This window comes from Haliotis rufescens, unplaced genomic scaffold (assembly GCF_023055435.1).
Source record: "Haliotis rufescens isolate VD_foot unplaced genomic scaffold, xgHalRufe1.0.p SCAF_3, whole genome shotgun sequence".
Taxonomy (NCBI): Eukaryota; Metazoa; Mollusca; class Gastropoda; order Lepetellida; family Haliotidae; genus Haliotis; species Haliotis rufescens.
This window is the reverse complement of record NW_025964001.1, coordinates 19,876,788-19,904,628: the sequence shown is the minus strand read 5'-3', so window position 1 is coordinate 19,904,628 and position 27,841 is coordinate 19,876,788. Positions and strand designations below refer to the sequence as shown.

Here is a 27,841-nt window from a genome sequence, read left to right as displayed (position 1 = left end):
CGATGGTGTCAGAATGTTCCTGTTTTCAGCATTTTGTACAGATCTTTGAAATTAGGGGACCAACTTAAATTCAGTCAAGGCAGTGACCATTCTTGGCCAGTATATAGATATCATGTGGACACTTACTGAATCTAGACTAAAGGACATGTGGACACTTACATAGTAAGCCTAGGACTAATAGAATAGATCTGTTCAGAATAAGCTTGTGGACGCTTAGATCTATCTTAGTCTCTTTTTTCCCCCAGTTTGGCTAGATGTGTAGACGCCTTTTCAGTAGATATTCAACCAATGTTAGACATTGTAGTGTGGATGCCTTTTCAGTCGTGACTGTATATTTGTACATATTTATCCAGTCTCAGACTAAGTTTTGTGGACTCCTTTTCAGTCGCGACTAGATCCATGTATCGATATGTCTCAAATGTTGAGACTAGGAACGTGACATTTTTGCATGTTCAAGTGGTGGGCTCATATAAATTTGATGTCATATTTATGGTGTCTGATAGTATAAACACTGCAATATAATACACCTAAAACCGTGTCTTATGTCAGTTTTAAGGTAACAGATTTTCATCACTCACCACTTTATGTTAATAAATAATCTCAGCAAATGAGAAAGCGTCGTTTTTGTTTGTTATTTATATTTGAAATATAACTATGACTATAAATGTAAATATAACTATAACTTCTGATTTTATTGGCACACAGTTACTTACATGATCGTTGTGTTGCACTTAATATAATTTTAAGAAACTTATGAAATGTATGGTGTGGGAGTTTCCATAAGTATGCAGATGAAGCATATACTAGTATTTTACATTCTTGCACTGTATACTTAAACTTAATTAACAATAACGAATGTAAAATGCGCGTAAATAAAGACGATCCAACACTTGTGAACTAGTGATCTATGTATCCAGCCTTCGATTACATTCGTGTACTCCCCAGTCGAGACTAGATGTCTAGAAGGTATTTATCCGGCCTTAGATTTATGGACGCATGTTCAGTCGAGACTAGATGTGTAGATGATATTTATCCAGTCTTAGAGTTATGGACGCATCTTCACTCGAGACAAGATGTGTAGAAGATATTTATGCAGCCTTAGATTTCTGGACGCATCTTCAGTCGAGACAAGATATGTAGAAGATATTAATCCAGTCTTCTATTTATGGACGCATATATAGTCGAGACTAGATGTGTAGATGGTATTTATCCAGCCTTAGATTTTTGGACGCATGTTCAGTCGAGACTAGATGTGTAGATGATATTTATCCAGTCTTAGAGTTATGGACGCATCTTCACTCGAGACAAGATGTGTAGAAGATATTTATGCAGCCTTAGATTTCTGGACGCATCTTCAGTCGAGACAAGATATGTAGAAGATATTAATCCAGTCTTCTATTTATGGACGCATATATAGTCGAGACTAGATGTGTAGATGGTATTTATCCAGCCTTAGATTTTTGGACGCATGTTCAGTCGAGACTAGATGTGTAGAAGATATTAATCCAGTCTTCTATTTCTGGACGCATCTTCAGTCGAGACAAGATGTGTGGAAGATATATAACCAGTCTTCTATTTATGGACGCATATTAAGTCGAGACTAAATGTGTAGATGGTATTTATCCAGCCTTAGATTTTTGGACGCATCTTCAGTCGAGACTAGATGTGTAGAAGATATTAATCCAGTCTTCTATTTATGGACGCATATTTAGCCGAGAAAAGATGTGCAGAAGATATATATGCAGTGTCAGACATAGTTTTGTGGATTCATCAGTTGTGAACAGATTTCTAGATATTTATTCGGTTTTACACGTATATTTTCACGATTTACATTTGTTGATTCATGATGTTACATCATAGCAATGAAGACTCCCTACTGAGCCTACTCCAACACAGACTCACTCACCCACACTTATACCCCCCCCCCCCCCCCCCCCACACACACACACACACACACACACACGTATATAGAGACTCACTCACGCACCCACCCACACTCACCCCATCCCCCCTCACTCTTACACACACACACACACACACACACACACACACACACCGAACACACTTAATTCCATTTTGTATGTCTTGTGATGACGTGAACCAGTATCATGTGTTGTGCGTGGATCTGAAATCCCCATGACATGTACTGAACTGAAAAAAAGCTTTATTCAACCAAGTCTACATCTTGACGTGAAGTTCTTTTATCTTTAAACTCACAAAAGGTTGGGGGGAAATTGCATTTCATTCATTTTCCGATGGAATTGTGCGACGGGTTCATGCTTAGTTTAAGAACGAAATAAAACAAGAAAAGACAAAACCAAGTAGTTTTGTCAGCTTTAGATAAATCGTTCCCCGAACAACAAAAATCCTTGGTCATCGTAGCGCAGATGGAATAACCTCACTCGATTTGGGAAACAATTGATGCGGTGACCGTACCGGTTACCTCCCCTGCGTATAGTGCAGCGATGCTTTCGCGTCTCTATTTGTCTACTTACTTAGGTTGAAAGTCCTAGAAAAGTTGAGGCGGGGGCGCATAAAGCCCTGTGAACGAGAACCAGAGCATAGCTCAGCGGTTGACCGCTGGTTACTTTACCGTGTCACAGAAAAGTTTACCACCAGTATTCACTCGCCAGACTTGATCACAATCGGTCACTTTGTCAGGAGAAGACCAACCATGGTCGAGCAAGTCTCCTATAAGTTAACTTGAAGAAGCCTAACCCCCAAGCTTGCCTCAGTCCATACTGCCGATCCAGGCTAGGAAATCAGGCTCTACGAGCAGCGTTTGACAGTCCCACAAAGAAAATTCTCTCCCAGACTGGTTGCGGAAAACGTCAGCTTGACAGAGGACCAGCCATGTGAAATCTGGCCACGGAACGTCACATAAGGTATATAGTATTGTATATGTGTGTGTGTATGCGTATTCCTCAGTATATAATCTATATTTGACTCTGACATAGCTAGTCCGCGTGACCCTCTATGACCTAGCGTCTAAGATATCTAAAAGAACAACACCCTTGAGATATGCGACAGGCTGGTATATCACTACATCGTGTACATGTGTTGCATTCTGTTGCTGCTCATTAATAACAGTAAATGGCTGGTTTGTTAAACACCAGACATGTCCTACGCATACGGCCTTTGTCAAGCAGCAAGCGTTGGTGAATGTCGTAATGTGTGTCTTGTCATTGAGAAGCAGTCCCCGACCAGCGCGGTCAGCCAAGCGTAAAACCACATCGCGTTCGAGGGGTCAGGTCATTTAAATGTGCAGTGGTGGGACTGGCTAGTTCAGCCCATTGTCTACATCACGTGACTTTTAGCATGAACTTCAGATGTAATTCGAGTATGACAATTAATTAGCAAATACACACACTGACATTTTCCGTATTATGTGGAAGTAAGCAGATGTTTTATTGCAGGGTTACACTCCCGGTATAAATATATCCGACGATTTTGCTTTATCTCCCCGTGCGTAGGTTTATCTACCGACAGTTGAATGGGGCGAATCTATGCGTTAGGCACTGCGTGTTTATTATTGTTTACTAGTAAACATCATCTCCACTCCTCGCCAAATTAAAATTATCGGGATGTTGTTGACGTATGTGTAGGTGTTCGCACACATACAAAAAGTGTATCCACAAAGTGAAAGGCTGCAGGATATTATTGTTTATTCCTTGTTCGACGAAAGGAAATGGCTGGGCCACTGCAAAGCCTGTGGAAAACTTGGAAGTCTAGGCAGTGATTTGAAGTAACCAAACTTTAGGTCAAATTGGATGGACAGGGCTGCTTTGATATTAGACATGATGTGTTTACAGGTATTTGAATATTTTAAGACTTGGTTTATAAACAAACACAAGGCAGCTGTAGATGTAATAGTGACTGCGGCTACTGTGATGACCTTGATCTCTATCATGAATATTGTATTAGACATCAAACTTAAGTTAGTGATTGGAATGTTACTTTAACTTTGTAAAATGTTAATACGTTCGCTTTTAGGAGTTTAAACTAAAAATTAAACGCATTTATATGCAGAGTAACCATGGTAACGGAGAACATTTCCGTTTACTCAGACATATCATTTGATATGTCACGATTCGTATATTGAGGTTTTGGAGAAATAACAAATGCTTTACAATAAACATGAATGTGTTGTGAAAAGTAAGCAATTATGTTAAGTTTTTAGTTTCCAGAACTATTGAAATAGTGAAGTAGGCACATTTGCTGAGATTCTGAGACATCCAATGGGATGTATAGCTTCCAAACACGTGTAGAAAATGAATAATAACCACAATAAATATCATAGAACATGAACAACAACAATAATAATAATAATAATTATCATTATTATTAATAATAGAAAATGAATACTAACAACAACAACAACACTCCCACTAGCCCTTTTGATCACATAGTACCACAACCTATAAGCCTTTAGTATTATATTGCATGGACAGAAGGAGATTATTTAAACTATGCTATGTGCCTGTGGTCCGCCCATTCATTATCACATGATTATAGTTATCTGCAGTAACAAATAATGTGTTGTTGAGAATGTTGTGTTGTAAGTTAACACTCAATGAATTATGACCCTTTTCTATCAACTATGCTTCCAGTGCATCCTAAACATTGTCCATTCACAATATATGACTTGCTGTGAAGGGGGCTGACCAGTGCCGTAGCCAACTGCACCCCCTGGATTTATATTTTTTATAGAAAACAGTTTTATTTGACTCATGAAAATACAAGTTTGGGACAAGTGATACTTGTACAAATATTTGACCCCCCCCCCCGTTTAAATTCTGTGTGCGGGTGGGTATGCGTGTGCGTGTGCGTGTGCGTGTGCGTGTCCTGAAAAACATGTGTTATGAAAAAAGGAAACGTTCGTCTTTGCCATAGATGTATATACATATATAGTGTTTGGTCTTTGATTTCACAGAATAATCTTGCGTGTTTTGAAGCAATGTAAAACCTCCCCTAAAAAACAACAATTGCAGGCCCTTATTATGTCTATCTGCAACATACCAGTGGACTCCTATGTAATGGTCAGACAGCCTCTCCGTCTATCTGCAACATACCAGTGGACTCCTATGTAATGGTCAGACAGCCTCTCCGTCTATCTGCAACATACCAGTGGACTCCTATGTAATGGTCAGACAGCCTCTCCGTCTATCTGCAACATACCAGTGGACTCCTATGTAATGGTCAGACAGCCTCCCCGTCTATCTGCAACATACCAGTGGACTCCTATGTAATGGTCAGACAGCCTCCCCGTCTATCTGCAACATACCAGTGGACTCCTATGTAATGGTCAGACAGCCTCTCCGTCTATCTGCAACATACCAGTGAACTCCTATGTAATGGTCAGACAGCCTCCCCGTCTATCTGCAACATACCAGTGGACTCCTATGTAATGGTCAGACAGCCTCTCCGTCTATCTCCTATGTCAGTCTCATCTATCCGCCTATCACCGGTCGGTCTCCGTGCATTGCAGTATATATATATATATATATATATATATATATATGCCAATATCCATCATCTACACTGGGCGAGGCGGTGTAATGATCGTGTGACGTCATATTACGTCAACTTGTTACACAAAATCATTTACTAATTAAATGATAAACAAATATTCCCCAAATAGAGATTTAACGATAAACTATAGTTATATGTTTGTTGGTAGTTATGTATTCCTGCAGATTTAAACCTAAGTAAATTTACATTTACCTTAGCTCATGCCTACATGTAAATGTATTTACACAGTGCTCATATTTGTAGCAGTGCATTAGAACCACAGGTTCGTATGTCTAACGTATACATAGTCGCTTTGCCACACTAGGCAATACAGTAAACTACGGATATAACGAACTCAAAGGGACTACTATTTTTAGTTCGTTATAACAGTAGTTCGTTATAAGCATATATGCAGCATAACTACAGCAAATAGTCGGGACTAAAAAGTTAGTTCGTTATATCCGTCAGCTCGTTATAAGCGTGTTCGTTATAACCGTAGTTTACTGTACTTCATATTTCATTGTACGATCAGCTGTGATGAATTGAATTTGAGTTGAGTTGAGTCTAGTGCAAGTCGTATATTCAGTCGTAGACTTAGAAATTATCACTAGCCCGCCATCCCGAAATGTTGTTCCTGGTATCGCGAGGGCTAGTATGATGTTTTGGGTGTTCTTATCACTGTTCAGGTTAGAAGATTTTCCAGGTTAAATTCTACCCAAGGTAAAGGTCACACGTGTGTGTATTTGTCACACGCACAATTATGTTTCAAACAGGTTTACAATCTGGTCAGCAGGTAGTGTAAATGGCTACTAAACGACCACGTGTGCGGTAATTTTGTATTCTGTGCAAGGTATGGAGTTGGGTTCTTTTGCACTGAGAGGTGTAGATTCTCTGTATAAGGCAAGTGGGTAGATGGACAAGCCGATGACAATGCTACTTGTGTGTGCTAGGCCAGGTGTGCTGATCATGAAAGGAGTGGAGAGTTGAAGGGGGAGTTCAGGTTGAACGCCCAGAACTGGTGTGTACAGTTATTTCCTTAGCCGGGGGTCCCGTTTCTTCAATGCCCGCCATCGGGGCATCCTGTCCGGTTGTATAATTTGAAGGGAAAATACTGGATTCGTAAAAGCTTCAAATGGGAATTTGCAGGGTTGGGATGCATTTGGAGACTATTGGTGTCGCTGGTATGAAAGACAAGCCAGCGACTGATTAGAATCATAAGTAGGGACACTAATGGCTTTGCTGCTGTTATGTTGTTATTTGTGTGTGTGTGTGTGTGTGTGCGTGCGCGCGTTAGTGTGTCTGTGTGTGTTAGTGTGTGTGTGTGTGTGTTCTGCCACAAGTGAAACCCTGCTCTTTCTGCACTTACACAACAGACTATTGATTACATATGTTATATGTCATTAAATTCCTCTATAGTTTTATACTCTCATATAAATGTCTGAAAGCGACTTTTATGGATGGGTCGCTTTGTGTTTGCCTATGAAATTTGTGTTGTGATTTAATGAGAAGTTATGTAAGCCCGGTTTGATGATCGGAACCACATGTGGTTCAGTACAAATATTGAGGCATTCATTTCTCGTACATTTCTTATTAAGAAATTGTGTAAAACAAATAGGATTTAAATGATAATCCATCTGAATGCATAGTCCAAAGGACAATTACGGTAAGATCTGAACAAGGTGTTTTGGACCACAACACCTGCTGCTTTGTGCCATGGGCAACATATTCAGAACATAATCAGATGTATATTCCTTGGAATGAGAATTACTTTGATCAACACTTGCATGCTTTGGGCATTAAACAATACAAAATATACATATTATGAAGATCAAAAGATGAGACCTCGGACCCCTTCTCTCCTGACTTGATCATGTTATAAATTTAGAAGATAAGAGAGAAGAAAGGCCAGTTGTCGGTTAACTGAACATGTCCCATAACTTACATTAGTTAGTTCAGTTTTCCACCAAAAAGAGCCCTTATCATCCAAACCTCGTTCATTGCAAAACCTTTCTATTATAATTTAGTTGTCTATAAAGTCAAGATACGTTGAAAAGTTGGCGACATTTAATAAACAAAGAACATAACAACCGTATATATACAGAATCAGAAACTGAAATAACGTACTGTAAACTACGGTTATAACGAACCCAAAGGGATCACTAATTTCAGTTCGTTATAACCGTAGTTCGTTATAAGCATATACAGCATATGTACGGCAAATGGTCGGGACAAAACAATAAGTTCGTTATAAGGTGTTCGTTATAAACGTAGTTTACTGTACCTTTTTCAAAGACAACCACACGTTTCAGATGGATTTTCAGGGAGAATTCAGAATACATCACGACATAATGACGTCATAATATAATCGGTACCTGTAATCACTTTTCCCTGAAGATAAAGCTGAAACATGTAGAACAATCTGTTGTGTGATTATTTGCGAATTTCTTTACACACCCAGATATATATATATAGTTGAACATTAACAAAATCTAGCTCAACAGCGCCACGTACAGAATGATATTTGCTTCATATATACCTCGAATCTAGGCATTAAAATGTTTTGTTCTGATTTAAAAAAACCTTCAAGATAGAGTAGGTGGCTTTTTAAAAAAACGTTTTCCAACCATGTTCGAGAATTACTGTGGACTTATGCTTTGTATTGTACATATTTTTGTGGGTATTCTTTGTTTTGTTTGTTTTTCTGTAAAGACGTGTGCAACTATTATATACCAAGGACCAGAACCTTAATAGTGGATAGGTCGGTTAATCAGAACCCCATCACTTTTGAGGCCTGATGTAATATAACTTGTACATGTATTTGCCAAAACAACACGTGATTTGATATAGTGTTTACAGTGATTTTACACTGGGCTCTTTTTATTGTATATTTGAAGGCAGAAATGTGTTGGCAAAAATAGATCAATTTGACGGTGTTCCATTTACTTTATACTTAAGAAGTGTATCAACGTTTCATAGAGTAGATCCTTCGGAAAAAGAGTCTTCTTAGAAAGAAACATGGCATTGATAGTTAACAGACGAAACATACACTGTCGTGAATACCGACCCAAGTGAAAATAAACTACCATATTTCAAAAGTGAATTCACGAGAGTAGTTTATTTTTATTATTTTTTTAGCGATTCATTTACAGAATTCCCCCTAGCACGGGACATGGTCAACCCAGTCGTCTGAGCGTGTGCAGAGTTGCTTTCCTATGATCGGTGGTTCGAATCCCAGATTTTCCATGATTATGTTCCTTGGTCAGTCAGCACCATGTTCGTAGGCTCCACCAAAGTAGTGAAGCTCACACCTAGTCTCGAAGTCTCCTATTAGTGTGTATCAGGCGCCGGAATTTGCTCCAGAGATGTGAGAGAGTTCGAACCCTCCGGGATATGATTTTTTTGTTGGTTAAATCCCCCATCCTCCACGATGCTGGGTTTGTGAGCACCATACCTTTCCTGTTATCATCAGGGGATTGTTCACGGAAAAATAAACAAGAGTTTGTCACTAACGTGGCTATACCCCCCCCCCCCCCCCCCCCCCCCCGCCCCTTAATGCAGAATTAATGAATTAATGACATAATTAAATCTAAACAAACCCTAACCTTTTTTTAACCGAGATGGAACTTGTCATGGATATTGTAAAAAAAAGAAGAATTTGGAACCTAAGTCCATCTTGTTGCCATGGAAACGTAAAAAATATATATTTCTAAAATTTCTAAATAGCAAAAGGCACCAGTTCAGCATGTACCTGACAAACCTGCAAACGTGACGGACGGGGGATAACAAGCCTCAACCCAAATTGGGGAGTGATAGAACTTATTCTTGAAGCACAGAGAGTTATTTCCCTTTCCTCACGCACATTAAAATTCCGGACAAAACCCGGACGGAATACTCCAGACTGAGTCGGTTTTGCAGGTGCACACACTCTTCCATTTCGGGGTACAGGACGGATGGGTACTACTTGAACAGTGGTGGTTTTCACCAAAGTGGAAAACGTCCACCATCTGCATCACTTCGGTCTTTTCGCCAACATTAGTCTGATATACATCCAATTGAACTACCGTTCAAATAATCTGGTACTACATTTGACATTGGGAATAACAAATTCATAATTACATTTGTAGTCGCTTTAAAATTAAATGTGGACGGCATTGTTTACGTCATTCGAATCATATTGTGACGTAAGGTCGTTGACGTCATGCGACAATTCTGCATTTGTCCCCCGCCGTGATATTGCTAGAATATTGCTAAAAGCAGCGTAAAACCATACTCACTCACTCACTCCAAAGGGAGGCTAAAAAAGTTAATGGGTAATAAAGAAATTATTCCATTCGCATCTGTGTTTACGAAACTTGTGTATTACCCTCGTTCTCGCTCGGGAGATGCTACAATTCTGAAACTCGTTTCATGATCTCAGTTTGACACGCATGCGCGGGCAATGATCTCTATGTATGTGGCCGGTATGAACGTTAGAGTGAATAACCTGTGTGTAACAGTCGATAGTGCATTAAAGTCCTATTTTTTTTACAATGTGGACATCTGCAAAGGCTATTTAATGATCGAATCTATACACTGGCTACATAAAAAATAAATGAAGTTTTACGTGTATGTTTATCCGGATCGACCTGTTGATTTAGAGACCATATCGTTTTGTCATGGAAGGTAAACGGCTCATTCATTAGACTGGTTCGAAAAAAAATAACAATTAAAAAAAAGGAACCCTTCAAGCTTTACTGTTAATTTCTTTGTGGACAATTTTATAAAGGCTAAGTAGAAGTGTTGTTTTTTTATATCCTGAATCTTATCCCAGTGCACAAAGCATGTCAGAGTGTTGAAGGTGACAATACTTACATGCGAATTAACAGAGCTCCAGATAAGCTTTTGGTGTTGTGGGTATTTTACCCATGTATTTTAAAATCATTGGGTATCAGTAATTCTATCTGGGTATTCAAATTTCTGTTAACCATTAGTTTTTACACATGTGGGTATTTAAGTTAAATATTTAATAACACTATTCATCTAGTCCCTGCAAACTGGTGTCGTGTGGGTTCGAGAGCTTTATAGTACTCAAGAATACCACGATACTTCCACAAGAAAGTGTGATGGCAAATGATCATGATGTAACTGTCATCGTGGAGTTTGGCAAGGTTGACGGAATGCCCGTTTATACTTTCAAAATAAGTTGCTGATTTGCTAATCGAATACGCAGGGTTACTTCACAATATTTTTATGATATGCACATGTTTTATTTTTGTAGCGCATCTGTAATGTTCGTTGCGTATTTGATACGCTTGGATTTTATTTTACTGCGTATTTCTGCATTTCTGATGCATATTTTACGCAGATACGCAGCTTATCTGGAGCCCTGAAATAAGCACACAAAAACTGAAAGATTAATTCATTTTTTATCGGAATCTCCAAACCGTATTTCGAAACTTTTGTTCGGGTACAGGTTATTAGTTTAGGTAATTAATTACCTACTACGACTTATTGTTTAAATGGAGATGAATTATCTCCTAAAGTGCAGAGGAATCGCGTATCCTCTCCTCTACTGTATACCATCAGTCCCAGGATAATGTCTTTAATACCACTACATATTGCCATTTGTTTGTTTGTATATCATACTGGGCAATAGTCCAGCGTCCTGTAGATAATCAGGTCTGGTTCATTACGCCGTGGTGTTATACGATGACATGAAATCACCAAATCTCCGTGTCTGAAATCCCAAATCCTTTAACTCAGCTCTTACGAGAAGTATAGGTTTCTAGGAACCAGTTCTACTCCAGAATACCAACGTGGATGTTGCCATTTAATTATTTTGATATAAATCATCGCCCTTTGCGAAAAATATAATCAACAAGGAAAAGGTAATCAATAATTTCTGTTGTTTGTGGCCAAAACATTCTCTCCATGAAATGAACAAAGTGAAGTATGTCATTTATTAAATAATAATAGTACCAATACTAATACTAATAAGTGTGTAATAATCAGCCCTTTTGAGAAAAACAAACAAACATAGCACAATGAGTTCACGAAATGGTTGTGATTCACATTCCACCAGGGGTGAATACTGGGGTGTCTAGACCGACACAAAATAACCCCTTTATCTCCGGACTGTATACACAACAGGGAAGGGCTTTATTCACACGCTATTGGGTCGCTCACTTTCACAAAGTATAATCATTCATAATCCCCCGATGTCGGCAGCGAGCAGGTCTGTGCATATTGATACACACATGGAAAGGGGCGAACCCGTTGCCTCATACCTGTTGTCTCGTCACAGGTGAGTGATCATGTTCATTGATGCACGTCTTCAATCACAAGAGCACAGCCAAGGCGAGTGTGAGAGACTTGTGGGATAGGTCGCATTTTCTTTCAAGAACCTGCATTTTCCTTGAAAATCATTTTCATGATTATTCTTACACTCCGCGACTTTTGAGTACATATCAATGATATTGGACGTGTAGTATCGTGTACAACGATGTCCTTTAACTATATAACTTCAGAGGAATCTATTAACGTTAATTTCCCCGTGGGTTTACAGCGAAGAACAGGTCTCCAGTGAAGCGTGCTTGTGGTGAGAGCGGCTGATAGAGACGGGACAGTCACAATGTGTGACCTGGCTGAATGTGTGTCACCGTGATCCGACGGCATGGACCGTTGATCATGCTGCGAACCACTGGTCAGCTTGACCCATTTGTTAACACGCCGTCACGATATATACTACTCTAATGACATTAAAGAACACCCGACTTTTTTTTAGATAACTATAGTAAATATGCCATGACAGGACACCCGATTTCTTCATATGACTATTGTTAAACTGTCCTGTCACAGATGTTTTACAAGGCATCATGATATATACTACTCTAAAGAAGTTGAAGAAACATTTTCCATCTGTCATGTTGTATGGAAATATCGGGTGGTCCTTAACTTCTTTTGAGCAGTATAGATTGGATATTGCTGACTGTGAGGGTTAAACAACATTATCTCCCGCACTCATTTCAATTTGAAATCGGGATGCATACGTACGTGTTTTGTACGGCTCTGTAATTTCAATCAAACCCTTTCAAAATGTTGTCAGTTCCAGACAAATTAAAAAAGATTATGTCTTGCGCGTGTTACCGATTTGTGTATTACCTGTAAGGTCAGAACAGAAATAGGTGTATTCATATGTAATTATAGCGTCATTTAATGAGCTTATCGACTGACAAAGGTGAAGGTCGCACAAAATAACCTTGCATAGGTAAACCTCCCAACATTATACGTGGATGAGGGGAGTCATGTGATGACTCACCACGTTTAATTCTTATTTATTGGTATAATTATTTATTTTCATGGAACGAGAATCGGTATTGAACGTTGTATGCCCAGGAACATCAACATCTTTAAGTCATTTCCTACATGAAATATCGCAACGTTTGAAAGGGAGCGAGTATGGTTTTACGCCACTTTTGTTAATATTCCAACCTCGTCTTGGCAGAGGACAGCATAGTTTAAAGGACCAGTATGATCGTATTTATAGGTATATAGTAATAGGATTATAAATGGTAAATTCGGCTATGGTCAGTATTGCATTTGGAATTTGGACCTAATCGATATTTTGGAAAATATTTTTAAGAAACAGAACAATTATATGTTGAATAGGAGTGTGTATTCACACGTTGTTTTTTTTCAGCGAACAATTAATATTTGGTGGTAAAATCTAGGGTCAATTTATTTCAGGAACACATTATTTTTTCAAAACATTCCCAAGCTCACCGTCAGACTATCAAATGGACGGTCTCCAACAGGAAGATAACATGCACCACAACGACCATGCACGTAGGCCCCATATCCCAGCCACGCGGCGTACATTGCAACTGAACTCATCACTCATGGAAGGCGATTTTTCATTCATGTAGGAATGCTGATCATATTCTCAACAACGTTTTTATACCACTCATTCATAATGACGTAAATAGGGCATACACATATAAGGTTGAAGATTACGTGATTAATCCTTCCTCAGGCGAACAGCTTGCCAATGATATTCGCCATACATGGAGAGCATTTCTACAGTTGCATCTGATTAATCCGGACCTTTGGAGCTTAATTTTTTAAAGTCACTTTCTACATGTGCAATAACAGTTTAATATTCAATAGTGTATGTTATGTTATTTTTATCAATTGAATATTGATAGTTTGTTTATAGTTTCAAGCTCCTGTTTTGACAATGTATGTTTGATATCGAGTGGATTTAGGTTTACCTGTACATAATATTATAAATAATTCAACACTGCACACCACACATCAGCTTCTCGGTATAAAGTCCCTTTGCTTACCTCTGCAACACAACCACACAATATAAGCCATACATAGGTGTTTGGCATTCCGCCAAGGGGTGCGCCAGTAATACATATCAGATAAAATCAGCCATATATCTTAGTATTACCAAATACTTCTTGTTTACTTTACCCCAGAGGTCCAATGATAAGTTAATCTTGCCTCGAAACACTTCCTCAAAGAAAGAGGCAACGTTTTTACTTCCATGCCAAAAGATTTGTCGCTGATTACTTGTTAACTTAACCGAACTGGGATTCAGGCTTGTAATGGCGTGGTGGTTTTATTTTTATTTGAAGTGGTTTTGCCTGCGTATTTCAGGCCATTTGTTTGCGTGTCAGTGCGGGGGTGGAAGGCGGTGGTGTTTGGGCTGTAAACATTGATGTACAACACAGAGGATACGGAGAGAATCCCCTGGTTTCCTGTTGAATAAGGGAGACGCGCCTCTGAGCGAATGTCGGTTAATTGATGCGATGATATTCTCCATTGATGAATGGATACAAGACATACCTACGAGACGGACGAGCGGGGATGCGGGCTGACCGGTCGTAGCCCAGTCGTGGTTAGAGGGACCTTCTATTGTGGTAGAATGTAAGTAGTATTATGTCATTACAGGGATATCCCCTCAAGATCACATCCAGTGTGTAAGGGCAATGTTGGGTAAGGGCGGACCCCAGGGCCAGTGTTGTGTGGACATACAACACTAGGTCCATGAAGCGCGTGACCCGTCTCACTTGTCATAGGTCGTGACACGGATTTTGGACAGAATCTGATTGAATTATTGTAACACATTTAACATTAAAAGATAATGCTGTAATTTAGAGTAACAAAGACATATAAGAGAATTTTTATTCATTATTTAAAGTTTATCTTAGTAGATTTTATACATTTGAATGTATAATTTATATGTTCTAATATTGTTGCACGGGATTGTTAGATTTAGTTTAATATTTACGCTTCAATGTTTATTTTTGGGTAGATATTTTCAACCGATATGTAGATCTATTTAGCTGCGAGAATATATGTGACAATATGTGACACCTTATAGCATATTAGGAACGTTGATATTTTATTGTATACACACCGGATCAGTCCAGGCTCTGTTTATCCGAAAACCCGCCTTTCTAGTTAAAGAGACATCACTACTATAAAAAGTGACTCGTTAAGCCGGAAATTCGTTTATCCGAACGATTTGACTGTGTGACGTGAAATCAGGTAACGTCATTCAAATATAGTCACATATATAACGACAAGCACACGTGTGTGTGTGTGTGTGTGTGTGTGTGTGTGTGTGTGTGTCGCTGTGTGTGTGTGTGTGTGTGTGTGTGTGTGTGTGTGTGTGTGTCGCTGTGTGCGCGTGTTCTGCCACAAGTGAAACCCTGCTCTTTCTGCACTTACATAACAGACTATTGATTGCATATGTTATATGTAATTAAATTCCTCCATAGCTTTATACTCTCATATAAATGTCTGTGTTTGCCTGTGTAAAACTTTGTTGTGATTTAATGAGAAGTTATGTAAGCTCCGTTTCATGATAGTGTGTGTGTGTTTTCAGCCAGTGTTAAAACAACACTGAATGAGTGTGAACGTGTCCTGTGAGTATAGAGTACAATGTCGGTATTAGTGATGACATTACCGATTTTCATGTTATACCACCATACTTGCACACATCAATGGCTAGAAAGTGTACAACGATGAGGTTTGTTTTACTGGTAGTGAGTGAGTGAGTGAGTGAGTGAGTGAGTGAGTGAGTGAAACATCAGTGTTCTTATTGATCCTGTTATTTATTTTGCTTACTATTGTTTTCATTCATCATCTCATTCATCTCCTTGGTTGTTGTGTTACACTCATATACTAATCAGCTGTCTAGGATTACACCTGAATAAGCCGTGTAGGCGAAAAAAAAAAAGTACTTCTCTCGTTGAAGACCAAAAAATGATAATTAAGAAGCAGCAGCTCGAAAACGATTTGTCTTTTTTTAAATTAAATAAATTTGATATGCATTTTAGTATGTTGTAAATATTTAACAGTGCACGTAGGCTACAGTGCCTCGTGATAATTAAGAAGCAGCAGCTCGAAAACGATTTGTCTTTTTAAAAATTAAATAAATTTGATATGCATTTTAGTATGTTGTAAATATTTAACAGTGCACGTAGGCTACAGTGCCTCGTGAATTATTTTACTGGTTGATCATCCTCATTAGTGTGCGACTTAAATAAGGGTCTGGGTAATTATTGAATGTTTCAAATGTAAAACAAGAAACCTTTCACTGTTTGTTATTTTATAAGGAGAGTGAAATTAAACGTTGGAAATGAACCTCATTAAAACATTTCCCACTTAACTTCGGTTGTATTATATGCAGCCTATACATCTAGGTAGATTTGATAGTTGCCATACGAATTAGGATGAGTTAAGAGTACGAATTCTGTATTCAATATCCGGAGGAAAATAGTGCGTATGATCACGTGACAGTATGAGCGCCCTTAAACCGGAGGAACGCTGTTTCATCTGCTATATGTGTCGGTGGTCATCAATGACGAAGTTGCCGGGTCGTAACCCGGAATATGTCCTTACAAGCAGACGTCGACAAACTCGTACTCATTAAAGACATTTTCTAGGAAAATACTGGGGGAAATAATACGCCTCAGATAATAATAATAATTGTTCACTGGACATGCTTGATGACATGAAACATATGTTGTTGAAAGAATTTTTTTTTTGTCCGACTCGTCCTTTAAATGAAAAAAAATGATATCATGAAGCAATGATCGAAAAACTATTTTGTTTCTAAGTCTCCGGCATCTCCCAGAAACTAGATGTCCGGCCCGTTAGTTGTGTGAGAATATGTGCGAATACATCAAACGATATTGCGGTTAGTACCATTACAGCCATGTATGACAGTAGTAAGTTAGCTAGTACCTTATCTTTAAAAAAATTCAGATTTATGGTCAGGTTTACTTCATGCCTATTTAACACATCTGTCATTCCCTATAGGAAAATGTGCACAAAAGTCAACATTTTTTGCGTATATGGTGAAAATGAATATATTGTTCGATAGTGATGAAGACATAAATAGTTTCTTAGATACAGACGGGGAACAAAAATAGATTGTTCTTAAAACAGAGTCCCCAAAGGGTTAAACCACAGATAGGCGAAACCGTGATGATATAGCTTTTGTTTGTTGTTTAACGCGACACTCCGTATAATTCGAGCCATATGTCGGCAGTCTGTAAATAATTGATTTTGGACCAGACTATCCAGCGACTGACATCATCAGGATCGATCTAAGCAGTTGGGAAACGATGCCATGTATAACTAAGTCAGCGAGCTTGACCACCTGTTCTGTCGGTCGCCTCTTGGACAAGCATGGGTCGCTGGAGGCCAATTCTATACCGGGTATTCACGCGGCGATAATATATCTAGCTACTAATTCTCTGTAATGCCTCACGATAAGCCATGACTGTACATATTTTATATTTACATAGGTATATACTCAAAAGATGTTTAAGAACACCCGATTTTTTTTCATATCACCACATACAGTTAATCTGTTATAGGTGGTGGACATTTCGAAGCCTTCCAATTGTGGATGTTCTTTAACTTGTTTTGAGTAGTATATTCCATATCACACCATGTCAGTGTGACCTCTAAGTCTGAATGAAAAATGGTCTCAATAAAATGTTAATTATCAAAGAGATACAACAATAGCATGAATGTATATGGGGCTTGGTGTACTGTTACCAGTATAGCGTTGCATCACGTATAGCTGAATGAATAAACGTGATATGATATTGTTGTTTTGGTCGTGATACTGTGATACTTAATATCTCCATATCTCGTGTCAGTCTAATTGCGTCTCTGTGTATATATAATTAGATCATGGAAACATGCCAGTTATGAATGGGTTGAACAAGATACTGTGACCAAACCCCGACCCAATAAGTACAGAACGGTTCATTCTCAAAGTGAGTGAGTGAGTTGGGTTTCGAACCCACAATCATAGGTTTCTGGCGTGCCCAAGGGACGCAACTCTGCACAGACGCCTTAGACGACTGGGTCACCCGTGTCCCCTCATTCGCAAAGACAATAAGTACTGGTGAAAACATATTCGACAACCAAGAACTTTTGGCTTACATTCCATATTTAGGTTTCAGCTCACTACTTGAATGTATAGTCCCCAAGAGGTTAGTGCTTATAGCGTGTTCTCGTAATCTTATTATTTACCTTTAGCGACCGTCTGTAGCTTATGTTACTGTAGTGAATGAGTTCGGTTTTACGCCACTTTTAGCAATATTTCAGCCAGATTACGACGGGCAATAAGAAGCAATTCACCAATTGTTTGCACGTTGGGAGTCGAACCCGGGTCTTATGCGTGACGAGCCAACTGTCAAAATAAGCTTCATTCAGACATCAGAGATAAATTACATTGAAAGTTCTCGGGGCCATCGAATAATGTCGAGTTATCCGTATTTCGAGACCATATTCGAGATAATTTCGGGATCAAAACATCGTTTTGAAGAGTGTGAAGGGTGACATGTCAACGTGCACTTGGATGGATAGATTTATTGGCCTTATTTATTATTTAGTCGAAATAGAATTACCATTAGCCTGTTATTAAACCAACCATGACAAGTCATTGCTGGACGGTGTTGACGTGGAGGGGTTCGATATTGCAAAACCTCCAAAACACTTAATGGGCATCTCGAGCAGAACGTCAGAAGTGTTGCTTTTGACTTTCAAGTCGTGTGAAGTGTTAGTTTCTTCTTATGAAGGTTTGATAGTACCGGGGCAAGTTTGTTATATTCAAGTCATCTAAGGTGCCGCAATTCAATGTGCAGAGTTGCGTCCCTTTGGCACGCCAGGAACCTATGATCGTGGGTTCGAACCTCTCCCCAATTATGTTTCAAGGCTTGTCAGCACCATACCCGTGCTCTTGGGTTTCACCAACGTGGTAACCGTCTGAGACCTGCATCACTTTAAGCTGACACGCCGTGATATAAGCGGAATACTGTTCACAGCGGCGTCAAACCCAACTTATCACTCGTTATATTCAACATTACTTTATTCACACAAACAATAACTACGGTATACCCGGCTATAGTTGACTGTTTGTTCGTTATAAACGACTTCCTTATACCCAGCTATAGTTGACCGTTGCAGATGAACTGTCTGTTCGTTATAACCGACTATAGTTGACCATTGCAGATGAACTGTCTGTTCGTTATACCCAGCTATAGTTGACCGTTGCAGATGAACTGTCTGTTCGTTATAACCGACTATAGTTGACCATTGCAGATGAACTGTCTGTTCGTTATACCCAGCTATAGTTGACCATTGCAGATGAACTGTCAGTTCGTTATAACTGACTATAGTTGACCATTGCAGATGAACTGTCTGAACAGTATTTAGTTAACACATGTTAGCCCTTGATCAGGCTCGAGGTCTGAATTTATATGGAATCTCTGTTCAGGTATGTTCAGTGGTGGTCTGTGATTTTATCGAAAAACATTAATTGTCCCCGATATTTCTTTAGAAAAATATTTACGCTTCAGACTGTTGAAAAAAAAGAAGACATGAAGCATGACACAAAAATGGCATTGTTGCAAGGTGGTTTTCTTAAAATATATTCAGGCTCATAGTTTTAAATAAAAAAAATATCAGGTTTTGAAACTTTAGCTAAAAACTATCAAATGTTCCTTTCTCCAGTGGTCACAAGTTCTCTTACAACGCACGAGTCATTCTGAAGTCAGACCACGTGTAACCGTCGATGGTGTCATGCGATTGGCTGCTCATTAACACTCACCCTGCCCATGCCCGACCTGCTGTGTATTTAGATAGCGCCTTGCTTAACTCTCGGAGCTTTGACAGAACACCAACCGCAAGTAAGCACTAAACGGGAGGGACGTCCCACTGAGATTGTTATTGCTCTTACTGGACGCGAGGCTACTTTCCAGATCGGACGCCTGTAAGTATAGTGATGTTTGGACATGTTATGACAGTTTGCTGTATTCCAGGAGTGTGTAATAGGCCCAAACGAATTTACTTTGTTTTTGATGAGTGAAACTTTCTCCTTTCCCATTCTCAGTACTTTTTACATTTTAAGATCTCTCTCTCTCTCAAATGTTTGAAGGTCTATATAACGATATACAAAGTTTTTCATTCGTGGAATACACTAAGGTCAAAGCTCGAACTGTGTAAGTTTGGAACCTCTCTGTTTCAGTATTATTATTCAGTAGTGGTGTCGCGCTCTTGTAATATTGGATTTAAAAAAAAATCTCATTTAGCTATAGCACCGTGAACGCGAATTTCCTTTAGGATCAAAATACGACATGGTCCAAATAAACACACGTGTTTCGTGAATTGTTGTGCATTATATTTTGATACAAACTTTAACCAAATCCCGTCTCGATCACATATGTACCTGGCTAGCCGTGTAGATTTGAATGAGTATTACTTAGTGCAGTATGAATGAATATTATACTGAATGGATTAACCACATCGTGAATGGTTAGCTGACAACAACAGTTCCATGTACTTGAATGAACTAGATATACCCACCCTAGGTGATCTCGAGTACAGTGTGCTTGGCCAAGCATGTCTTTGATTGTTGATCGCCTTCTTGCAGGGGGTAAGATATAATCTGTAGTCCACTCATCGAAACTGTTTCAGCTTAGGTTTATCCTTCAGTGATTCGCGGTACGAATATTTCTCCGTGTAACGTCTTGCGATTATTTTTATGACTTCAGTGTGTTATAATGAACACATATATTCTGGACGACGTAGACAACTTTGTGATATTATATATGCTGGGCTGTTTTGAAACGTGTTTCGCCATTGCTGATATATAATGACGAATACTGGGCGATACTGCAGCAACGTGGACTACAGCGGGACTGTATGTTATCAACAATAGTGTGTTGTGGGGACCCCCCCGCACACCCGCCACATACAGCCTCCACACACAGACACAGACAGACAGACAGACAGACACAGACAGACAGACAGACAGACAGACAGACACACACACACACACACACACACACACACACACACACACACACACAAACTATTTAATGGTCGGCCGCTATTTGTGTAATCAGTACAGACGGAATATTTGGCTGATTCTGTCAAATAAAATGTATGTTAATTTCATTTCGTGGACTGTCTCAGCAGATATTTGCACTTGTGGCAGCCTGTTTAACATTTAACGTCTTCATGCATGATAAAAACACAGGAAAGAACGTCTTGCCTTGTGACGCAATTCAACAGTTAAAAAGCTACACGTGTATTTGAAAGTGTTAAGTATCACGGCATTGAAATTCCCTTTTTTGTACGTTGTCCTTTCTGATTGTCCTGGCCAGTCCTCTTGTTGCTTACTTATTATTGTCGGATGAGGGAGTGAGTGGGGAACTGTTTAGTTAGTAAAAAATACCCTTCCAGAAAATGCTTGGTACAAATATTTTGTGATTTTGTTTTAGACTCAATATTTTTTGAGTCAGTGTATCAAAACAACATTTTTTCTCGAAAATGAGCAGTCACCGAAGATTATTTGTCATAACCTGACGACAAACCTATGTTACCATCATTTTCAGGTAGATTCATTTTTCAAAATATCTCCTCTGCTCGTTTTTTATTTATTGTTGATTCCCGTTTTCTACAGGCGTGTTACAGCTTGAAGTGCTGACGGTTACATAAAACAACATTAACTCATTCGTCTACAGACATGGGACCCTTGATGTATTTCTAAACATGATAATCAAACTACAATAAAATTGACCGAACGTTTATTTTTAGAATAAAATATGGCAACCTGACATCAATTATATCACTTCCTATTTTATTAATTACTTTGATGAATGGGCAGGAACCAGCGGTTTGCGGGAGTGTTTCTGTATTGCAGATATATTGTTGATCGTTAGAAAAAGAATGTATCATGCAACACGTCGATCGACAGATAATCCCATAATAAATTGGGCTACTTCTTATCAATGTTTGGTTTCGGTACCGTCCTGTAATGTGTTCAATAAATGACAATGCTATCCCATACAATCATCTCATCAAAGTTTCATAAATTGGGAAATACATTATCCAGATGTACTTTTGAAGCATGGGGCACATTATTAACCATGACATTGATCCTCATAGCTGCTGCTCTTCCCCAAGTTATCTCCACGACATGGACAATACCATCCCCGCCATTACGCTCACCCACGCACGTACATGTGGGAATATTATGCATTTAATTATGGTTAATTCACTGCTGGTCATATGAAATTGTGATATTTAATTATCGATAAATCTTGAATTGGATGCGATGACAGTGTGATTTATTACTTGGATTAAAATATTGACAGGCAATGTCTCGCAGATCAGGTAGACAAAGGTTTCCGAAAATGTCGATGAGAAAAGGAGTAAGGTTTAAGTCGCTGTTAGGGACATTACAGTTAGATCAGTGCGGGGGACACTTACAGTTGGTACACTCCTTGTACCAAAGTGGAAAATTAAACCCATGTCTTTAGGCTACCCCTTTCCAAGATAATATGTGTGACGGCGCCCCGATGCGTTACATTGCATCAACTGACTTTTATCATCCAAAACTGGCTCCCACAGGAGATATCGCTTGGGTAAGATCAAGCGATATCTATACTGTAGATATCGCTGCAATGAAATTGCATCACAATTCTTTGCAGACCATTGTAACATCACTGGTTACCATGACGTCACAATTAAATGACATTACTAATGGCTCTACTACTGAAGCTGTTTGCAGTACTTTTTACACTGAAAACACTGCTAATGACTGTCTACAAATTGAAAAAGTTGAAAGAATGATGTTGGATGATAAATAAAATCTCACCCTCGTGTCTTTTGATATCAAATATATCAACACTCGTTGATAACAGTGGCAAAAATCGGCAAGCCTCGGCATGTTTCCACTTTTATCAACTCATGTTGATATATTTGATATCAAAAGACACTCGGGTGAGATTCCCTATTTATTACACATAGGGTTAATAATAACCGAGTTCTTGAAAATCGTATTTGGACTTTTGCAAATATCACTTCTTGCGCACCAGTGTATTGTTTTCGTCATCTAGACGGTATTGTTTACGTCATTCGAATCTTATTGTGACATGAGGTCGGAATGACGTCACAGCTGAATATTGTTGACGTCATTCGTCCTTTTCTTGGACAGCGGTGGTGATCAGTGCATTTTTCTAAAAGGGAGCTCAAAAGGATTAAGACATAATGGATAATAAAGAAATTATTACACTCGCATGTGTGTCATACTGATTTTACGAAACGAGTGTCAGAATGCCTGTATTACCCTCGCTGTCACTCGGGGAAACAAGAGTTCTGACACTCGTTTCGTATAATCGGTTTGACACACATACTGGTATAATATCTTAGTGCGTGTATTCCGATACCGGTGCTTCGAAGTTCTGCAAAACATTGCGAATACGAAGTTTACGACAACGCTTCATGTATCTTCCCTGTTTGAATGAGATTCGCGAAGAGGCTCTCGAGTAATGGAACATATAATCAACCATTAAAGACAAAAATAATATTTAGTTATGTTTGTTTATCTATCTATCTGGGAAGGGATACGCATCTCAACTTCTGCAGCAAACTTAAAATGTGTACAATTGAAAGTTTTATACATTATGGTACCTTCCAAGCGTAAATGTATCAATTGCAAGCCGTAACTACATAATTGAATATCGTTTACGTTACCAACAAAATAGCACGACTATTTAATTTTTGATTACAAAATGCACTCCTACATTTATTCAAGCTGTATTCGCTCTTAATAGGAACTATTTTTTTTATCAAATTCGCCAAAATTTCCATCCACTCTTCAGTTTTACAAAGCGCTCTAAGAACCTTAAATTAACTTTGCAAAATGTATTTTCAGGTGATCACGCAACGTTCTACCAAGATGGCGGATCTGATGGAGATGGAATCACACGACAACATGACCCTTGACATGCTTGAGATAGACGTGAACTACACTGACAACAGAGACCTTGTGACTCTCAACAATGACAAGGCGTTCGTCCTGTTGCCCGTCGTTGTGTACGTCATAGTCCTCATGGTATGCGGCTTAGTAGGAAACAGCTTCGTCTGCTACATCTACAGATGCAGGTTCCGAAGAAACACTTCTAATTTCTTCATAGTCTTCCTAGCAATAATGGACCTGTTTTGCTGTTGTGTTGGGATGTCGTTCGAACTGTCAGACCTTTTGCTTCCATACCTGTTCAATGCTCCCGCAGCGTGCAAGATATTTAGGTTCATTGAGACTTGGGCTTCGGGAGCGTCGGGGTTGGTGCTTGTTTGTGTTGCCCTAGACAGATACTACAAACTGTGCAAACCAACAGAAAGATTTTCTCTCAAGCGGGCAAAGATATTTTGCTGCGTCGCTATCTTCATCGCATTAGTCATGGCAGTGCCTTCGTTGATAGTGTTTGGGAAAAGGTCAGTTGAAACTGAGGTTCCGGGAATCAATGGGACAGAGTGTTCCACGGACGACGAGATGCTGGATAGTCCTCTGAGGATCGTGTTCTACGTCACTATGTCGGTGACGTTCCTCGTCAGCCTTATTTGTCTAATAACACTTTACAGCTTAATTGGCTTCAATTTATGGCAGAGGAAGCACAAAAAGATGGGAGAAAAACTCAAACCAAAGGGAGACTACCCGCGAACTCATCGATTTGTCAACAGTGATAGTTCATCCTTCTCCAGTCTGTCAGACGAGACCAAAAAGACTCAGGGCTATGTACAGAGCCACGTGGGCATACAGAAGACAGACACTATGCGGCAGGCCAAGGGGTACAAACCTAATCAGGGCATGGGACACATATCTCTCAAGACAACCCGTCTCACTGGCATCTTTTTTGTTCTGTCAGTTTCGTTCGTAGTGAGTTTCCTCCCTTGGATTTTAGCCAACGTTCTCAAAGTGACAAAAGCAGCCTTTAACCCCTTTTCTTCTGACGCTATGGAAGTTCTGTATAATTTCCTTGTGAGATCCCACTTTATTAACAGCTCGGTTAACCCCATCATCTATAGTATACTTAATAGTCAGTTCAGGAAAGAATGTAAAGTCGTGTTTAAACGAATGTTTAAAACTTGCAAACGGTGAGACAAGCAATAGCCAAACAGTGGAGAAAGGACCAATTTAATTTTGACATCATTTTCATGTGGCATATTTATCGCATAAGTTCACACTGTCCTGAATATCGTATCACCTAGTGTGGAGGAACCATTGATATGTCACAAGGTTATATGAACAATGCAGTCACGCACCATTTCACCATTGTGATCGGGATAAATACACAGTCCGCTATACGTGTATGGAGACTGTCGCCATATACACTTGGGAGACTAAGATTAACGACATCTTTTTGAAGCGTCGGGCTGAAGTCCATTGTGCAACTGTATCTCGTGGCCGTCAGACTCGAGGCCTGTATGGTTACCTCCCCTTGTCACAACTATATCAATCGGAACACATCGGGTGTTTATGTCATCCCTTGTTGCAAATATATCAATCAGAACACACCGGGTGTTTACTTCATCCTTTGTCACAAAATATAGCCATCGAAAGACATCGGGTGTTTACGTCATCCGTGTTATCCGGAAATCATTATATTGAGAAACGTGTTCAGCCGGAGCGACAGATATAGACTGGTAATTCAGTTAACAATAGCTGTGGAACTTTCACATGCATTACGCTAAGGCATACGTTTCTTTTCGTATAAAGGAGACGGGTAATGTATTACCACTGGGGCCTTGACGTGTGATACATGTGTGCTAGTTTCAGTGATCTAGCAAATGGACACATAATCCCTGACAGCCAGTTCAGGACATTTCAGTCGATTGTATAAATCGAAACACGTTTGTATCGCAATAATTAAATCACCTGTTCGTTGGATAGGTTTAACAAAGAGAGCTTGGGAGACCTATCTTTATACTTACTTTTACATTTTAAAATGATGTGAAATGGGAAAATTTGGTAGAGCTTTTTTTCTACTGTCCCAGGTCGTTATTGGGCTGAAATAATGCCGATGCGACGTTTCTGTTTGCGGACTCTGTTAGAAAAGCTTTTTAAATTTATGGGAAGATTCCATATTCTGGTATAATATAGTCATTTGTCTCCTATTACAAATTGATGATAGTTTAATAGTTTCGACCTTCAAAAAATTAATTAGTTTCGGTCGGCCGTGAAATAATATTTATTTTGAAGTTATCCCTAGAAGACTCATCTTGCATACTTGTATCCACCTTTATCAGAATCGTTGATTTGGTCTCTTGCTTGTCACGATAACATAGATTGGCTCTATCCTTCTTTATAAACCATCACTGTCGCATAAATTTGTTGCTCACCTGGTCCCAGGGTTCTGGTGAGGTTATGTCATGGCAAGGTACACGTCGATATGTTGCATGGATGAGCCCTAAAACATGGTTGTTGTTTTTTAAAGTGGCCACCATATTGAAAATACCATAGTGGTCTTCGTGGTAATTCCATGCCCTAGTGTAAACGTGGATATACAGTGTTAATGTCAGTTGATACTTACTCCAGAACCATTCAGTACCGTTAGTAATCCAGTCTCAACGATTCAGGTGAGCTACATAACCTTTGACCTTGATTTGTCAGGTTAAGATAGTTAACTATTCACTGAATATTCGAACCATACATTAGTAATGTTTCATATGGAAGCATTCCAGGGAGCTACAAACATCTTACTGAGTGGGACGATAACAGTGTATACTCGCTAATTCCAACTGAATAACAGAAGGTGATATCTGGAGACGTCACTAGAACCTCGAGGGGCGGGTTGAATTGGGGAGTTGGGGGACGCCGTGATGGATGGAGCTGTCTATATATTCAGTGTAGGTGGCGACATATTAATTACTTCTTTGGGATAGTCTGCCTAACAAAAGTATGAAGAATTATTTTCAAGAACTAAAGTTTACTTTTTACCTTCGTATCAAATAGGACGTTTGTTGGCCTGGAACTAAGTATAATCGCACCAACAGAAGGCACCCTGGTTTCACGGGACACCGGGTGGTCGCATGACGTTCCTGTTTCTTATGACGACCATGTACATTCTCGACATTTTGTGTAGGCATGGTAAAATTGAAAGTAATGAATAAATATGTATAGGACCCACCATTCGGGACCGCACATTAATTCAAGGTATTCACCCATGTGTGCACAAAATGGATGACCATGCCCTATTAGGTACTATGTATCGTGGAAAATCTCATTGTTATGATATATATTGTAAGCGTACAATGACTGTCCTGTTTCCTGATCTTGCGCATCATTGCGTTGGATTTTCGTGGGCTCGTTGTATTCTCCACAACAACCCTATTGTTTTAAATAACCGGCCTCGAGCGCGGCTGAAACAAGGGAGATAACTGTAGCACCTGAAAATGTACGAGAACCTCTGTGATAAGTCTGAAGGAATTGTCATCACAATATCGGATGAGAATTTGTATTTTTTATCGGTTTATGTCGTGTTTTTTAACGACTGAAATAAAGTGTTCAAAGAGAAATGTGTTGTTTATCTTCAAGCATGAGGTCACCAGGACGCAGAGTAGGGCGTTATCTCCATGCCGTCCGTCGGAGTGAGTGCCCCGTGATCTGAGACAACTATAAGAAAACCTATGTCTCTCCTGGGAAGACTTATTTAGTGAGCGATCGTACCCAACGAGTTATGCTGGTCACGTATATCCAGCGGTTTTCTTGGTCCCAAACCTACAATTCAATGGGACCGATGGGGTAGCCTAGTGGTTAAAGCGTTCGCTTGTTACGCCGAAGACCCGGGTTCGATTCCCCACATAGGTACAATGGGTTAAGCTAATTTCTGGTACCCCCGCCGTGATATTGCTGGAATAATGCTAAAAGCGGCTTAAACCATACTCTCTCACTCACTACAATACCATGAAACAACTGTCAACAATAACTGTTTTAACAATGAGGAATACTGTTTTGTCAGATTTTATT

General features: G+C 39.3%; 1 protein-coding gene across 3 annotated transcripts; it reads left to right on the top strand.

The window, feature by feature from the left end:
- Positions 1–2,512: 2,512 nt before the first annotated feature.
- Positions 2,513–27,390, top strand: LOC124137055 (orexin receptor type 2-like). 3 transcript variants are annotated; one of them, XM_046503175.2, is made up of 3 exons: positions 2,513–2,885; positions 19,540–19,798; positions 23,750–27,390. In XM_046503175.2, the coding sequence occupies exon 3, from the start codon at positions 23,774–23,776 to the stop codon at positions 24,971–24,973; it is 1,200 nt and encodes a 399-aa protein (XP_046359131.1). In that variant the 5' UTR covers positions 2,513–2,885; positions 19,540–19,798; positions 23,750–23,773; the 3' UTR covers positions 24,974–27,390. The 3 variants fall into 3 exon arrangements, with proteins under 3 accessions (XP_046359131.1, XP_046359130.1, XP_046359132.1); XM_046503174.2 differs by lacking the exon at positions 19,540–19,798; XM_046503176.2 differs by lacking the exons at positions 2,513–2,885; positions 19,540–19,798 and adding an exon at positions 14,193–14,424.
- The last annotated feature ends 451 nt before the right edge of the window (positions 27,391–27,841 follow it).